At 41.3% G+C, this 18,198-nt stretch overlaps 1 protein-coding gene across 7 annotated transcripts in view; it reads left to right on the plus strand.

The window, feature by feature from the left end:
- The window catches only part of LOC144537385 (collagen alpha-1(XIV) chain-like), a 223,784-nt gene that overhangs the window by 70,018 nt on the left and 135,568 nt on the right, over nucleotides 1-18,198 (plus strand). For 5 of the 7 annotated variants that reach the window (XM_078281063.1, XM_078281065.1, XM_078281069.1 and 2 more), the window contains 5 exons: nucleotides 8,932-9,090; nucleotides 9,244-9,363; nucleotides 13,506-13,670; nucleotides 15,523-15,684; nucleotides 16,578-16,747. In XM_078281063.1, the coding sequence (XP_078137189.1) occupies nucleotides 8,932-9,090; nucleotides 9,244-9,363; nucleotides 13,506-13,670; nucleotides 15,523-15,684; nucleotides 16,578-16,747 (776 nt within the window). The remainder of the gene's footprint in view (nucleotides 1-8,931; nucleotides 9,091-9,243; nucleotides 9,364-13,505; nucleotides 13,671-15,522; nucleotides 15,685-16,577; nucleotides 16,748-18,198) is intronic. The other 2 variants (XM_078281064.1, XM_078281070.1) reach the window with 1 other exon arrangement.

The following is an 18,198-nucleotide window of genomic DNA, read 5'->3' on the forward strand; positions in this document are numbered from 1 at the left end:
ATGTATCATATGCTGAAGTATATTTCTGGAGTGTTAAAGATTAAAAGAAAAAATAAGAACCGTACAGAACTGAAAACAGCGGCCCTAAAAACTGAACCGTGGGTTTTGTGAACCATACCACCCCTAATCACTTCCTCTGCAGAAGTCCCATCGGATCATAACATGGACATTAAGGTACACGGATATTATGGGGATTATTTCTTTAAACCGGGCCATTGTTTTCTTCCTCGACCACACCCGTTGCTCACGTCTGAGCACTGATCTCTCTTTTCTATCTCTGTGTTTTAGCTTCTTTCCTTTTCAACATTCCCGTTACCTTTTTAATTCCTTCTCATTATCACGTTTACTTGTATTGCTCTTGTGTAATTACTCTGCGTAGCTGGGAAGTGAAACAAGACACACGCATAAATGAGTACTAAAACAGACAACAGTGCTGGTGATAATACATAAAAGCCAAATAATCAGGACAGCAGAATCACAGAGAATGAAAGAAATAAAAGAAAACAAATGTCTGAAAGACTAGTAAGTCAAGGGGGAAGAAACACAGCGTTGGTATTAGTGGCAGACTCGTTGGTGTAGTTACACCCTTTAATGTGCCTCTGTCACAGATTTTTCCATCGCTGCTGCGTCTTCTCCCTCTCTGCCCTTTTTCACCATCTGTCCAGGTGCGAGCGTTTTCCCAGACGTGCTATTAAAAAGCAGGCGAGTCCTCTTTTCACTTAGTTCTCTAAAGCACTGTTTTGCCCTTCAATTCCACTTCCTGTATTGACTGAGAAACATCCTTTCTTAGGCGTAGATTTTCAGGGTGGGAATACAGGAGATATGTCCCCCCCCCCTCCAATATTTAGAATGGCTATGTTTCCCCCTCTCATTCCCCTTGCTCTCATTCCCCCTGCTCTGGCGTTTCCCCCTCTCATTCCCCCTGCTCTGGTGTTCCCCTGCTCTGGCATTTCCCCCTCTCATTCCCCCTGCTCTGGCGTTTCCCCCTCTCATTCCCCCTGCTCTGGCGTTTCCCCCTCTCATTCCCCCTGCTCTGGCGTTTCCTCCCTCTCATTCCCCCTGCTCTGGTGTTTCCCTCCCTCTCATTACCCCCTGCTCTGGCGTTTCCCCCTCTCATTCCCCCTGCTCTGGCGTTTCCCCCTCTCATTCCCCCTGCTCTGGCGTTTCCCCCTCTCATTCCCCCTGCTCTGGCGTTTCCCCCTCTCATTCCCCCTGCTCTAAACCGGAGACATTTGGAAACACTTGGCAACACCGACACTGACGCCAACGTTTCTCCTCCTGATTGGGTCTCATCGGTCACGACGTCTCGTTCTCTGAGACTAAAGGTACCAACGTTACCATGGCAACTACCAGCAGCGGGCGGAGTCTCCACGCTGCCTCCTGTTTATGCCCAGTATACCAGAATGTTGATGAGATATTTTGGTTTGGGGCGTGTTAGTTTAAACGGAGATTAGCTCTTCTACTTTGTGTGCACGGAGATCGCTTTTGGCTCAAAAGTCACGCTTAAAAACCAAACCGTAGCGGTGTGAATGTAGCCTAACTGGAGAGACAACGAGATTCGGGAACTTCTGTCGGTAAGAGCCTACGCCCAAGACGTCAGACAAATTCCAGGGACGCCAAAGAGACTCGTTCGTTTATGAGGTAATGGCTGTTTATACTCTTGTATCACAGTCAGGACTACAAGAAGAAAGAAAGGGTCATACTTTTGCTTTCCGCTTGTCAAGATTTTGACTTTGATCTACTGTTTTCTGCTTTACCCTCTCAAATAAACTCGGTCCACCTACATCTTCTCTCCACAGTTGCCTTGTGTAAATTACAGCTCAGTAAAGCCAACCGACTAAGCGAATCAAGACTCTTCTGCCAGCTGTCTGCAACAGTGACACATTTAACTGCCTGAAATTGATGCTCTCTTTTTTTACTGGGAAGAATAGGTCATGCACGTTTTGCTTTTGTAGTTTGCAACACCAGACTACATCCCAGTGACACACATGCACAGGAGCCACTCTAATGTGCATTGAAGTATAACCGTATAATGTTTTTGTGTGGTTTAGCGGACGGCGACTTGCAGCACCAACCCAAAATGTAGCTTAAATGTCTGTATCGCCCACCGCATAAACCAACACCGACTCCAAGGCTCATACTTTCCAGAGCTGTGAAGTAATTGTCCACTGAAGTCGTATTGGGTAGCGGGCCGAGGTGGAGGTTTAAATTCCGACACTGTACAGACTTGTAAGGAGTGATACACTTCTTTTTTCCTGTCATTGATGAATGAAATGACTGCAGAAGCATGCCTTCACCAACCCTCCAAACACACAACCCTCTCCACCTCTTGACTGAGATGTTATAACATGCTGCAACCTGATTGAAATATTCTCTTATACATCTGCGGGATAAGAAATCGCGTGCCAGCGGGTGTAGATATACAGTGTAGGTTTCACATGCACAGATCAGGGCAGCACCGGGGCCAAGTATGTGTCAAGTTTATACTGCAGCTAAAAGCTCAATGCAAATCAGTGGCTGAGGCTCATGTTTCTACCTACAAGTTAAGAAGTTTTTCTAACAGTTTTTAGCTCAATCACTGCTTCATGGCTCCACAACTGAGATTTTCTTTGGTGTGTGTACGTGTGTGTTCTTTCTTTTAAGCTTTTATTTATTCAAGGAAGGTTTGCCATGCATGCTGGGCACGCACACGGAACTGCCACACTTTTTTTTTTTTTATTCTTTTACACATTCACAATAGAGCTCAGCAGTGTGGTTCCCTTTTGATTTTCTCCAAAAGGATTTTAATTATCAGCCGTGATGTCTAAACCATCCGAGGCAGACTGACCACGAGTTCCGAGGTTGTGAAACAAAAGTTTCTGCTCCTGTAGAAGCTGGAAGTCGGTATGAAATCACCCTTGTTTTAAGAAAAACATGTTTTATTCGCGATCCTATTGAGAAGTACTACACCACCCACAATCCTGAGCGTAACGGCAACGTCTGATCGGTGGAGCTTGCTGCTGCCAATGAAAGGAAATGTTTACTGCACCCGCGAACGGGTAGAGCGCGCTTCTACCATTTGAAGTCTATGATCTTGTACCTTTTGACTTTTTTTGCCGTTTTTAAAGGCTACAAGTTAATGCATTTGTGTTCGAACTCCCAGCTTACCGAACCAATCAGGGTCCGGTGAGAGGCTAGTGGCAGGTACGGTTTAGGTGCGTGTAGTCTATATCAACGACGTTGAAATGATAGTAAATCTGATAATTAGGAAGGTCATAATGGCTTTGAGTAGAATCATTTCTACATACAGCTTTAACATATTTAGCTCATACAAAATATTACCTCCAACCTAAACACCAACCTAAACACTACAAAAAAAGCTACAATAAATTAAAAATCTTTTAAACTGACCTTTTGGCGATCAACAAAACAGCAACAACAACTCATTCAAATGTTTTCAGAAACACGTTTCGGGGAACTATTTTCGTAAAACACGAGATCGTATTCCGAACGAGTCGCCATTACGGTCAGTTTTGAAATTCGGGAGCAGCCAGACCCACGTGACGCGTTCGGCCAATCAGCTGCGGGTCAAGGGCAGTCAAAGATGGCGCCCGTTTAGTGCGAGTAGGGTCCATCGTTCCACTCGAACTGACTTCTTGCATTATCTACACTACCGTATTTTCCGGACTATAAGTCTCACTTTTTTTCATGCTTTGGCTGGTCCTGCGACTTATAGTCAGGTGCGACTTATATATCAAAATATATATAATGTAACATGTTTTTAAATGTTATTTAATGCGGAAAACATTACCGTCTACAGCCGCGAGAGGTGCTCTAGGCTTGTGAGGACTATATGCTGCTCCTAAAGACAACTGAGAAAGAAAAGAAGCTGCAGGAGACTGCAGGTAGTAAAACACGCAGCCGAAAACGGTCATCGAGCAGCAGAACGAGAGTTTGGAGTGAGAGAGAAACTTGTGAGGGACTGGAGAAAAGGTTAGTCTTACTGCAATGAAGAAAACAAAGAAAGCTAGTCGTGCTGAAATCCAGATTGCCAGAGCTGGAGGAAGGAGTCCACAGATGGGTGCTTGAACAACGTGCTGCTGGGAGAGGCTCGTCAACAGTGCAGTTACGTTACGTTAACGTAGAGACACCTACCGTATTCAGCCCCTTGTTCTGGGGGCTGTTGGGTAGTTTAATAACTGTTAATGTGTTACGTTAACATAGAGGACACCTACCGTATTCAGCCCCTTGTTCTGGGGGCTGTTGGGTAGTTTAATAACTGTTAATGTGTTACGTTAACATAGAGGACACCTACCGTATTCAGCCCCTTGTTCTGGCTGCTGTTGTGTGTTTAATAACTTGCCTTTCCAGATTAAATGTCTGTTCTTGGTCTTGGATTTTGTGAAATAAATTTCTAAATAAATGCGACTTCAGTGCGACTTATAGTCCGGAAAATATGGTACATACTTAAAACTAAGTGTTTGAAGTGTGCATTAGGCGGTTTGAGACACAGCCTACAACTACAACAAGTTAGCTAGCTACCGCTAGCGTTAGCTGGTAACTTAAGGGAAAGTTTGCAGATTTTCTGTCCTGCCGTACATGGAGATGAATGTCTCCAGTACGCGGAGGGTTGCATTTATCTGCCGTTAAAATTCCCGTTGGATGACTCACTTCAGAAGGGTTGAAAATCAGAAAAAAAACTTTCCCCCTTTAGCGTTTAGCTTAGCGATGCGCCATAGCAGCCATAAACACCACTGGCTCTAGCCGTTTGCTGCTTCCTGTTTGGTGCTGGAGGGAGAGCACCCGTTGGTTTTTGACAGTGTTCACATGATTTAACTTCACTACCAAGACTTCAAACTTAAGGATAATATCAAACACGTTTGATTTAGTCTGAACGTCCAGACGGGAGAAAGACTGACTGGGACTGAGTTTGATGACCTCGCACCAAACCATGGAGACGACGGGAGCGCCCCGACTCTAGCAAGACTCTCAGGATTACATTCAGATATTGGAGATTACTCTGCGACAGTGGAATCGCTTAAAAGTCTTGGTGTAAAGTAGGCATACATTGGGATGTGACTTTGGAGCAAAATATGGATCACAGAGATTAAAATATGCCAGAACTGGCTGCTCAGAAAGTTTCAAAGTGTGTCCATAAAATATGATATTATTGCAAATAGTTTCTCAACCTTCATGTATCCCGGTATTGTTTTCTAACAAACATACATGCACTTTAACAGTATCCTGTTTCCTGCTCTTCCACCGGAGTTACCGGGAGTTTAAGCGCCTTGCTCAACTGCATATCGGCAGTATTTTTATTAATTCTGATTATTGGGTCTACTGGGATTAAAACCAGCATTAATTAACGATTCTGTTGTTTTTTTTTTTCCCACCCAAACCCACAGAGGTTTCCTAAGCTCTGTGAGAAAGTATGTGGATGATTACATATATGGTTGTTTCCTAATTTGGTTGGCCTTTGGCTCACTGTGTGCTGGACTGGCTTTTGTAAATTAACTGATGTTTGCCTCATTAGAGTGTGGTCTGTTTTATCACCCGGTAAACTGTTGGGACAAACAACAGAGTGGGCTGTTATTTTTCATCTGCTAAAACTAAGTACTTTGCTTCTCCAGGGTTTAATTATACTGCATTGAACTGAATTAGAATTAATGAAACACTTTGTAATACTCTGGGACACAGGCTGCACATCAAATTGTCCTACTTTTTAGTTTTCTGATTTATCGTGTGTGAGCTGTAGGCGGCTGTGTACATGTATTACATACCGTTTTTAAATCTGGTTCATACTTTACATCACCATACATATTATAAGTCTTCATTTTAATAGAGAATAATGAACCAAAATGGTGCCAAAGCTATCACCAGCAGGGCAGGAAACTCGCCACAATTACACATTTTACTATGTTAAACAAGACCATGTAACATTTCTAACCACTTTACAGGACACACAATTATTTTCGACCTTTTCTTTAATAGAAAATGTACCATTTTTTCATAGGACATAGAACATTTTTTGAATAGATAATCGATCACTATGAAGTAGAACTATATAAATGACTCCTGGTGGGGGTAATTCACACACATCTAAAGTGCAATGTTATGGAAGAACCATTTCCTTCTTTTCACATCCAATATCCAACTAAAAACGTGATATATTTAGCAAACTAAACTTCTGTATGTATGAAAACAGGTAAAGGCAATACAATAATATATAAATAACAAAATAAATATAGCCTTGCAGTATGAAGAACACACACAGGCCTGTTTGAACGTCAACAGTAACGTTACCTGAAAACAGCGTGTAGTTCCTTTTTTAGCAAGTTTGCTTTCTGTGTCATTGTGCATAAATATGAACAATACCGTTGTTGTCAACGGGCTTATCTGCTAACGTTAGCTACCGGTGGTAGGTCTTTAATGTTGGTTTTGAGCACTATGCATCCCCACTAACCTGGAAAGCGTTTTAAACGGTAACATTAATACAGCGTGTCGGAGGAATACAGCGACGGCCAGCGGGGCATCAGAGGCAGAGGGACCGTAGCGTTCACTAACGTTAGCTTCTTGTCTCATCTCATATTTCACGGGACCCGCGTGAGTGCTGTTTTCGTGTTCGTTGTTCAGCCTCAGAGGGGAGAGAGAGGCTGACTGTCTGCAGAGCCGTGTATAATTACGACTTTGACATTTCATAAACAGCTGATTGAGCGGCAGTGCGCCGCTGCTACGTGCATATAGCGGAAGCCCTGCATGTGCACATGCGATGCTGATGTTGCGTGATGTAACTCATGCGCCTCCCGACTGAATTTGACGTAAATCAGTATATGTCAGACAATCGGTGCATCTCTAAACAAGACATTATATAATAAACATCAAAATGTAATAAATGTACATTATGTTATAACACCCGCATTATGTAACAATCTGCCGCATTTTGTAACAACCCTGAATGTAATAACTTTAGTGATGTGTAATGACCGATGAAAGGTCAAACGAATCTACTGATCAAAAAGTATATTTTGAGTCACCATGATTCACGCTAGAATTCATGAAATAAACAATATTACAAATGAATGAAGACATCCATTTTGGTTTGTTATTACATAATGCCCCATATTACATTTTTGTGATTAAAAAGTGCAACCCCCGCATTTTGTAAGAATTTATAACAAAATGCGGATACATTTATTGAGGGTTTTATCACATAATACAGGTTCATATCGAGGTCCAGCAAATTAACACAAATTGTGGGTGTTATTACATAATGAGGTTGTTATTACATAATGAGGGTGTTATTACATAATGCATTACATAATGAGGATGTTATTACATAAGGGTGTTATTACATAATGCATTATTACATGAGGGTTTTATTACATGAGGGTGTTATTACATAATGCATTATTACATGAGGGTGTTATTACATAATGAGGGTGTTATTACATGAGGGTGTTATTACATAATGCATTATTACATAATGGGGGTGTTATTACATAATGCATTACATAATGAGGATGTTATTACATAAGGGTGTTATTACATAATGCATTAGTGCTTAATGAGGGTGGTATTACATAATGAGGGTGTTTTTACATAATGAGGGTGTTACACATGATTATTACATAATAGAGGGTGTTATTACATAATGCATTATTAGTCATTAAATGAGGGTAGTATCTACATACATGAGGGTGTTATTACATGAGGGTGTTATTACATAATGCATTATTACATAATGAGGGTGTTATTACATAATGCATTATTACATGAGGATATTATTACATGAGGGTGTTATTACATAATGCATTATTACATGAGGGTGTTATTACATGAGGGTGTTATTACATGAGGGTGTTATTACATAATGCATTATTACATAATGAGGGTGTTATTACATAATGCATTATTACATAATGAGGATGTTATTACATAAGGGTGTTATTACGTAATGCATTAGTGCATAATGAGGGTGTTATTACATAATGAGGTTATTACATAATGAGGGTGTTATTACATAATGCATTATTACATGAGGGTGTTTTTACATAATGAATTATTACATGAGGATATTATTACATGAGGGTGTTATTACATAATGCATTATTACATGAGGGTGTTATTACATAATGAGGGTGTTATTACATAATGCATTATTACATGAGGGTGTTATTACATAATGAGGGTGTTATTACATGAGGGTGTTATTACATAATGAGGGTGTTATTACATAATGCATTATTACTTAATGAGGGTGTTATTACATAATGCATTACATAATGAGGATGTTTTTACATAAGGGTGTTATTACATAATGCATTAGTGCATAATGAGGGTGTTATTACATGAGGTTGTTATTACGTAATGAGGGTGTTTTTACATAATGCATTATTACATAATGAGGGTGTTATTACATAATGCATTATTACATGAGGGTGTAATTACATGAGGGTGTTATTACATAATGCATTATTACATGAGGGTGTTATTACATAATGAGGGTGTTATTACATGAGGGTGTTATTACATAATGCATTATTACATAATGAGGGTGTTATTACATAATGAGGGTGTTATTACATAATGAGGGTGTTATTACATAATGAGGGTGTTATTACGCAATGCGGGTGTTATAACAAAATGCGTTATTACATAATGAGGGTGTTTACATGAAGAGGGTGTTATTACAAAATACAGGTGTTTTTACATAATACGTTGTTACATAATGCTGAGTTGTTACATAATGCTGAGTTGTTACATAATGCTGCGTTGTTACATAATGCTGAGTTGTTACATAATGCTGCGTTGTTACATAATGCTGCGTTGTTACATAATGCTGCGTTGTTACATAATGCTGCGTTGTTACATAATGCTGAGTTGTTACAGACCATTTTTTGTCTGGTAAATTTGTGTTCGTACTTTCTGTGTTTCTGTCTTTTTTGTCTTTAGCAGAAGAGAAGTTTATGTGTAAGACTCCGGCCATAGCCGACATTGTTATTCTGGTGGACGGCTCCTGGAGTATCGGCCGCATCAACTTCAGGCTCGTCCGGACGTTCCTGGAGAATCTGGTCAAGGCTTTCTCTGTAGAGTTCGACAAAACCAGGATTGGTGAGGGAAGTTTTGATGTCTGGGTTTCAGGTGTTTCATTGAAAAAACTACACCAAAGTTTGCAAAGATTCCAAATACATGTTTACAGGCTCTGTCTGTCTGTCATTCATTGCTTGTATGTGTGTGTGTTTGTGTGTGTGTGTGTGTGTGCAGGCCTGGCTCAGTACAGTGGAGACCCCCGGATTGAGTGGCATCTCAACGCTCACACCACCAAAGAGGCTGTGATGGAGGCTGTGAAGAACCTGCCGTATAAAGGAGGAAACACACTGACGGGTACGATATGCTACCAGCCAAAACCCCAAGCCTCCTTCTGGGTATTATGGTCTGCCATACTCATCACAGATAAGCTCTGGCGGTTGACTTGGCCCAAAGCCAATCCTCTAGCTTATTAAATTCATTTCAGTGCAGATTATTTCGGCTCAGTGTTGAAAAGTTGGTGACCTGTGACTCGGTGATAAGAGCCGACTTCGAGTCATAAGGTAAATCATTTGGGGCCACAGCACGCAACTTAACAGCAGCTCCATTGATATTCAAGAAGTATGACAGGAAATTAGAGCTGCGAAGATGAATTGATTGGTTTTCAACTATTAAAGTGCTCATATTATCCTCATTTTCAGGTTCATAATTGTATTTAGAGGTTGTATCAGAATAGGTTTACATGGTTTAATTTTCAGAAAACACCATATTTTTGTTGTACTGCTCATTGCTGCAGCTCCTCTTTTCACCCTGTGTTCAGGTCTCTGTTTTAGCTACAGAGTGAGACCTCTCACTGCTGGAACATCTTTGTTGGCAGTCGCACATGCTCAGTACCTAGGTAAGGACTACTAGCCAGTCAGAAGCAGAGTATGAGGGCGTGTCCTGACAGTACCTAGGTAAGGACTACTAGCCAGTCAGAAGCAGAGTATGAGGGCGTGCCCTGACAGTACCTAGGTAAGGACTACTAGCCAGTCAGAAGCAGAGTATGGGGGCGTGCCCTGACAGTACCTAGGTAAGGACTACTAGCCAGTCAGAAGCAGAGTATGAGGGCGTGCCCTGACAGTACCTAGGTAAGGACTACTAGCCAGTCAGAAGCAGAGTATGAGGGCGTGCCCTGACAGTACCTAGGTAAGGACTACTAGCCAGTCAGAAGCAGAGTATGAGGGCGTGCCCTGACAGTACCTAGGTAAGGACTACTAGCCAGTCAGAAGCAGAGTATGAGGGCGTGCCCTGACAGTACCTAGGTAAGGACTACTAGCCAGTCAGAAGCAGAGTATGAGGGCGTGCCCTGACAGTACCTAGGTAAGGACTACTAGCCAGTCAGAAGCAGAGTATGAGGGCGTGCCTGACAGTACCTAGGTAAGGACTACTAGCCAGTCAGAAGCAGAGTATGAGGGCGTGCCCTGACAGTAGCTAGGTAAGGACTACTAGCCAGTCAGAAGCAGAGTATGAGGGCGTGCCATGCTAGCAGCTAGGCGAGCATTATAACGTGTGTTCCAAAGTGACCACGTTTGTCTCTGAAGTAAAGGCTGGACTACAATAGAGCTGTTTGGAGCAGTTTGTGAACAGTGTTTTCTGTTGGAGATGGTAAGTCCCTTTGGGGGGGACTTTGGACTTTTTCACTTTGTAAACCTATAACGTGCACAAAAAAGATATATAACACAATAAAAGGGAAAAAGCCAAAAAGCATAATATGAGCACTTCAAATTAATCAGCAACTATTTTGATAATGGATCAGTTTGAGTGCAAAGATTCTCTGATTCTCGTCACAGTAAGCTGAAGATCTTTGAGTTAAGGACAAAACAAGACATTTGAGGTCGTCATCTTGGGCTTTTTGGGAAACACTGATCCTCATTTTCTGACATTTTAGAGATCAAACAGCTAATCGATGAACTAACTTCTTAAAACCCTTGTGGAGTCTTCCCGTCGACCTGCAACTTTGTGTTTTTCTGGGTCGAAATTTCTACATTTTGTTGTTCTTTTTTAACACTTTTCTCGACATTTTTGTTGATTTGATTCCAATTGTTATGTCACTTTCTTTCCGAATTTTTTTGTCACTTTTTTAGCGTTTTAATTATGTTTTTGTCATTTTTCTTAAGTTTTTTTGTCGGTTTTTCCGATGTTTTCCCCCACTTTTTTCCATTGTTGTTGTCTCCTTTGGCGATGTTTTTGATGGTTTTTTTTGGTCACTTTTTTTTAGCCGATTTTTTTGCGTTTTTGTAGCTTTTTCCAAAAAAAAATGTCAACGTTCTTTTGTCATAGTTCTGAGGACAACATGACAGTTAAAAAAAGCCACAACTCTAGCTTTGTATTGGCTGAAGCCAAACTGCCAGAGTTACTTCATAGTCGTGTGTTGGTCAACGAGCTGAATTAATGCTGAAGTACCAGCGGGGTTTAAACAGTCATAGAGTATCAGTAATGTTATTAATGGAGCCAACAGAAGTCAGCTGCTCATTATGTTCACACACTAATTAGACTAAACACTTGTCGAGCTCTTAACAACCGTTAAAAGCCCTCGTGTTTATTAAGTCTTTATTTTATTTACGCCTCAGAGGTAAGAGTTAAGGCGCGTGTCAAACTCGAGGCCCGCGGGCCAAATCTGGCCCCTCGCAGATATTGATCCGGCCCGCATATCAGTTTAGGTTCACAATAAATGTTTGGCACACATAGTTTTATATCGCTTTTCTGAAGTTTTTGTCACTTTTGCCGACGCTTATTTCAACATTTTTGGCACTTTTTCAGAGTTTTTTTTTAATGCTTTTTCCGATGTTTTTTTTCCAATGTTTTTGCCACTTTTTCAGATGTTTTATTAATGCGTTTTCCCGTGCTTTTTACAGTGTTTTTGCCACTTTTTCCGACGTTTTTTTTGCTGCGTTTTCCCATGTTTTTTCAATGTTTTTGCCACTTTTTCAGATGTTTTTTGGTGCTTTTTCCAAAAAAAAAATTCTCGATGTTTTTGATGCTTTTGCGACCTTTTTTTTTTTTTTTTTTTTCTAAGATGGCTAAGGAGCTTTTTTTCCGACTTTTTTAGGACTTTACGTCGACCAAACTGTAAGTAAGTGAGAAGACTTTATAAGACATGATAATACGGTCAGAAATATTTGACTTTTGTCTTAAATAAAACCATTTCAATAAACTAAACATCTGGCCCTGGATGTGATTCTCATTTCCCAGTGTGGCCCTCACTGGAGTTACATTTGACACCGCTGAGTTAAGGCAATCATACTGTCAGCCAGGGCTTAACTTACTATCACAACGTCTCATTACAACACGGCGTAAGTGGCTGTAATTTTCAGCTGACAGTCATTTTCTACAGTAGCCGTCACTTTGTCCAACAAATCATGAATTCAGCATGTCAAAACAAGGATATGGAAAATGCAAAATGTCATGTTTCCCAGGCTACTACATGTTTAACGTCATAGCTTTGATATTCTATCTCCCAGGGTTCAACAATAAGGGTTGCCCGGGGCAAGTAAAACGCCACATCGGGCAAGTTAATATAACAACCCACTTGCCTGTCGGGCGTCATCCTATCATGAATGACGTTATTGTTCTCTTGACCCATGTCAGAGAACCGTTGGCCAATCAAGAATTGAGTTGGTGCTAGTGACATTTTTTTCCATTTCTTTTTTTCCAGGTTTTTAATGCTTTTTTTGACATATTTTTAATGATGAATATAATGTTTTTGCATTTTATTTTCATTACTTCTTTGAGACTTTATTTCAACTATATTTTTCACTTTTTTGATGTTTTTTTTTTCTGAAGTTTGACAGTTTTTTTTCAATGTTTATTTTTTTTTTTACTTTTTTTGACGCGTTTTTTTTTTTTTTTTTCTTCTTTTTTTTTTATTTAACTTTGACATTTTTGTCTTTCTTTACGTTTCTGCTAACTTTTTGTTTTAGATTTTTTTCATTTTATCATTTTGACTTTGGGAAAGTAGACTTTTTTGTCACTTGCCCGACTGGACAAGTAAAAAAAAAAAAAAAAAAAAACTTAACGTTGAATCCTGCCTCCGCTTTGGGATTTCTTTCTGCTAGCTTAAAAAAAAAAAAAAAAGTCTTTTTAAAGCTAAATGTCTTTAAGTCCCTGATTTTGGGAGATTTTCACCTTTATCTTTCTTTTTAAATTATGGTTTCTGCACGCACATAATATGTCACATATTTTCATTTCAACTAAGGCTGCCAACTTTAACCCTGCTCAAAGAAACAACACACAGTGCTTTCAAACCGTTGAAATAAGCAATCAGCAAGTACATCAAGTCTTCAAATTGGCTTAAAAGAACAAAAACTAAACATTACCGAAACGCCAGTTATACAAGACCATGACTGCTGGTTTTCATTGGGTTGTAGCGACAGGTTTAAAGTGGATTTTGGCCATTAATTGTAACAGCGTCTGTGTCACACTGTATTCACCGTTCTCCTGTCTTTGTGTCTGAGCAGGTCTGGCTCTGACCTTCATCCTGGAGAACAGCTTCAAACCGGAGTCTGGGTCCAGGCCCGGCGTTCCCAAGATAGGAATCCTCATCACTGACGGGAAGTCCCAGGACGACGTGATACCCCCAGCGCAGAGCCTGAGGGAGGCTGGGATAGAACTGTTTGCAATCGGTACGCCACACCTCCACTAATGCCGGAAACACACCCGCGTACGGAAGCGAAGCACTGTGGAGCAGAGCTATTTTCATTTCGTCGCCCATGTTATCCAATCTCTCCGTTCGTACGTTCAGCCAAAGAGCGAGTGGGTCAAGCCAGGCAGGTAATCACATACAGGAAGGCCACAGTGCAGCCGGATACTTAAAAAAAATAAAGCCAATTTCCAAATAAAACCCCCAGGTTCATGATGATTTTGGCTGTCTTGACTTCTCAGCCGTGTCTACGGCGAGACACGCGATCAGGCACACGGAGAGAGAGACTGACGGAGGGACAGAAACACACAGACAGACAGACAGTGGTACGCACGCATGCACGCAGGTCAACTGCAGGTCATGCATGTCGCGTAACGCAGGTCGCATGCAGGTCAACTCAGTATCATCCCATGTTATGCTCATTTTCAGGTTCATACTTGTATTTTTGGTTTCTACTAGACCACACGTGTCAAAGTCTCGGCCCCTGGCAGATTTTGATCCGGCCCGCATATCAGTTTAGGTTCACAGTAAATGTTTGGCACACATAGGCTTTTGTCATAGCTTTTCTGAAGTTTTTGTCACTTTTGCGGACACTTTTTTCAACGTTTTTGCCACTTTTTCAGTGTTTTTGGTGCTTTTTCCGACAATGTTTTTGCAACCTTTTTTATTTTTTATTTTATTATTTTTATTTTAATGATTGCTAAGGAACTTTTTTTCCGACTTTTTTAGGACTTTATGTCGACCAAACTGTAAGTGAGAAGATTTATACGATAATACGGTCAAAGATATTTGACTTTTGTCTTAAATAAAACCATTTCAATAAACTAAACATCTGGCCCTGGATGTGATTCTCATGTTCCAGTGTGGCCCTCACTGGAGTTACGTTTGACACCGCTGTACTGGAACATGTTTACATTACTTTTCTCATACTGTCTGTCTGTACTCTGTTTCAGCGTCTGTCTCTTTAAGATCACTTTTTACAATATGGGACCTTTAAGTCTAAAAGGAATTATTTAAGAGGGCGCACATAATAATAATAATAATAATAACTTAATCTCTAAAGTCGGTAGATTACAAAGTGCTTTGACAGAAGAAACAAAAGCACATACAAATCAATGCACATACACATATATAAACACATCATTGTAATAGTGAAAACAGAAGATGGGACAGCTTAAAAAGAACAGAAATCAGCACATTTAATAACTTCAATAAAATGTAAACACGTGATGGGTAAAAAGACGGCATCACATAACAGAAGAGGTCTCTGATTCGGAAAGCCTTACATCTCAGAGTTTGAGAAGTCCTTAAATTCAAGAGCGTATATATTCATCCACTTCTTGCATCATCGAAAACTTCAAACACCTTTCCTGTAACCACTTCCTGTCAGTCTGATCCCTCTCTCTCCTGCTCTCCCTTTCTCTCTCTCTTCTTATTTTTCTCTCTCTCTCCCTCTTTCTCCTTCTCACCCTCTCTCTCCCTTTTCTCTCTGTCTCCTTCTCTCTCTCTCTCTCTCTCTCTCTCTCTCTCTCTCTCCCCTCCCTCTCCCTCCCTCCCTCCCTCCTCTCCCTACCTCCCTCCCTCTCTCTCTCCCTTTCTCTCTCTGTCTCCTCTCTCTCCCTCCCTCTCTCCCTTTCTCTCTCTGTCTCCTCTCTCTCTCCCTCTTTCTGTCTCCCTCTCTCTCTCCCCTCCCTCCCTCTCTCTCTCTCTCTCTCTCTCTCTCTCTCTCTCTCTCTCTCCCCTCCCTCTCCCTCCCTCCCTCCCTCGCTCTCTCTCTCTCTCTTTGTCTCCTTCTCTCTCTCCTTCTCTCTCCCCCTCTCTCTCCCTCCCTCCAGGTGTGAAGAACGCCGATGAGAACGAGCTGAAGGCCATCGCCTCTCCGCCGGAGGAAACCCACGTCTACAACGTGGCCGACTTCAGCGTGATGAGCGACATCGTGGACGGCCTCACCAAGACCGTCTGTGAGCGCGTGGAGCAGCTCGACAAGCAGCTCCGAGGTTCATATCAACCGAGAGTTCCCGCTGTGATTACTTGTTGATGCCGTTTGTTCGGTAGGACTCGGGCGCAGCGCATCTCGCTCGCATACGTGAAGAAGGTTCGGGACACGACGACGACTTAGACAGGAGCAGTTAATGGAATCCCAATTGGGGAGAATTTAGGATTACACAGTGCCGTGTGGCTGCCATCCCAACTCTCTACAGTTCCTGTCGTTGTATTTAAACTCATGCTGGAGGCGTTAATGTTAGCTGAACCTCTTTAAGGTCAACAAAGATTTTGCAGGCGCCGTAAACACAGATGCTAAAGCCAAGTTCAGCCTCTCTCTCTCTCTCTCTCTCTGGGAAGTATCGAATGCTAACGCCTAGTTCAGCCTCTCTCTGCCTCTGGGAAGTATGCAAAAGTGTGTCTGGCCCACCGACCTCCAAAAGGAGACGGTCCTGAAATAAAACCTTCCCTTATCATGCAGCTGTCTAGATTCCCTGAATCTATGGAGGCACAGAGTTGACGTTCTCCTCTGCCTGGAGAGGTTATGAGGTCCCGTTGTTATGTGGGACACTGACCTGAATGAGACCTGGGGTACCACTGTCTCAACAGGAGATCCCCAAGCAATACAAACACAGTCCCCGTCTAATAACATGTAGCGACCTCATCTTATTTAGAAGAACCGTCACCTTGATGAAACGTACATACACACACATGCTGCTTAAAATAGCAGGTAAAAATACAATATTATTTACAGTTTGTCATTTTCCCAATTCAGCAAAACAAGTTTCAAAGTTGGCACATAAAATGTGATTATTTGTGAGCAGTGTGTTTTTTGTTAGCTTGCACAGCATTCTTTACGTACATCCATCATGGAATAGGTGCAGCATGTGCATGCTACTTTCTCCAGGGGGAGGACAACCTGCCCGCCCGCCCGCGGCTGTGGCGGCACCGCGCGACCTAGTGACATCCGAGGTCACGGCTCGGAGTTTCCGGGTGAGGTGGACCCACGCGCCGGGCCAGGTGGAGAAATACCGCGTGGTCTACTACCCAGCCAGCGGAGGAAAGCCGGAGGAAAAGGTACAGGGGCGGAGCGAGGGGGGCGGAGCTTCTGGGTCTCCAGCCCAGAATGTTTTCTCCATTGCCCTGAATCTTTGAGGGTTTTAAAATCAAAAACGTCAAAAAAGTCGACAAAAACGCTGAAAAACGGCCACAAAAAACCTAAAAGAAGGCAACAAAAACAGCGAAAACATTTTAAGGAGACAAAGGAGACAAGAACTCCGTTAAAAGTTGCCCAAACTGAGACTCAGAGACTGTGAAAAATATTTCCAAAAAAACCTCAAAGAAGGCGACAAAAATGTTGGAAAAATATCCAAAAAAACATTGAAAAAGGAAACAAAAACTCTGAAAAAATTGCCACAAAAACACCAGAAACAAAAAAAAAAAAAGTCCAAAAAAACTTGAAAAAGGTGGCAAAAACTGAAAAAATTGCCCAAAAAAACCTCAAAGAAGGCGACAAAAACGTTGGAAAAATGTAAAAAAAAAAACCTTGAAAAAGGAAACAAGAACTCTGAAAAAATTGCTAAAAAAACACCAGACACGTCGGGAAAAAAAGTCCAAAAAAACCTTGAAAAAGAAGACAAAAACTCTGAAAGAAATTCCAAAACACCCCTCAGAGACTTCGAAATAATTGTCCAAAAATACCCTCATAAAAAGCCAACAAACACGTCGGAAACATTTTCCAAAAACTCCTTGAAAAAAGGTGGCAAAAAACTGAAAAAATTGCCCAAAAAAACCTCAAAGAAGGCGACAAAAACGTTGGAAAAATGTAAAAAAAAAAACCTTGAAAAAGGAAACAAGAACTCTGAAAAAATTGCTAAAAAAACACCAGACACGTCGGGGAAAAAAAAATGTCCCAAAAAAACTTGAAAAAGGTGGCAAAAACTCGAAAAAAAATTGCCCAAAAAACCTCAATGAAGGCGACAAAAACGTTGGGAAAATTGTCCAAAAAAAACTTGAAAAAGGTGGCAAAAACTCTGAAAAAATTGCTAAAAAAACACCAGACACGTCGGGAAAAAAAGTCCAAAAAAACCTTGAAAAAGAAGACAAAAACTCTGAAAGAAATTCCAAAACACCCCTCAGAGACTTCGAAATAATTGTCCAAAAATACCCTCATAAAAAGCCAACAAACACGTCGGAAACATTTTCCAAAAACTCCTTGAAAAAGGCAACAAAAACTTCAGAAAAAGCCCAGTTTTGATTATTGGAGGAGTTGTAACCTGTAAATTACGCCTACACATACACGCGGTGCTGTAATTTTCCGAGTTGATATTTGTGTTTATTGAGTTTACTCTCATTTTCATCGAGTTTCTCTTTGATGTTTATTACAGTTTGCAGCTGGAACAGCCCAGTTTCCCCACAAGGAGAAAGTGAGGTTTCATCTACGTTAATCTGATCTAGTTCCACTGGATTTAAATCTCTTTGGAGACGAGCTGAATGCCTGCAGCAACATGCGGCGCAGTACGAGGTTC

The sequence above is a fragment of the Sander vitreus genome, chromosome 22 (assembly GCF_031162955.1).
Source record: "Sander vitreus isolate 19-12246 chromosome 22, sanVit1, whole genome shotgun sequence".
In the NCBI taxonomy this organism is placed as follows: Eukaryota; Metazoa; Chordata; class Actinopteri; order Perciformes; family Percidae; genus Sander; species Sander vitreus.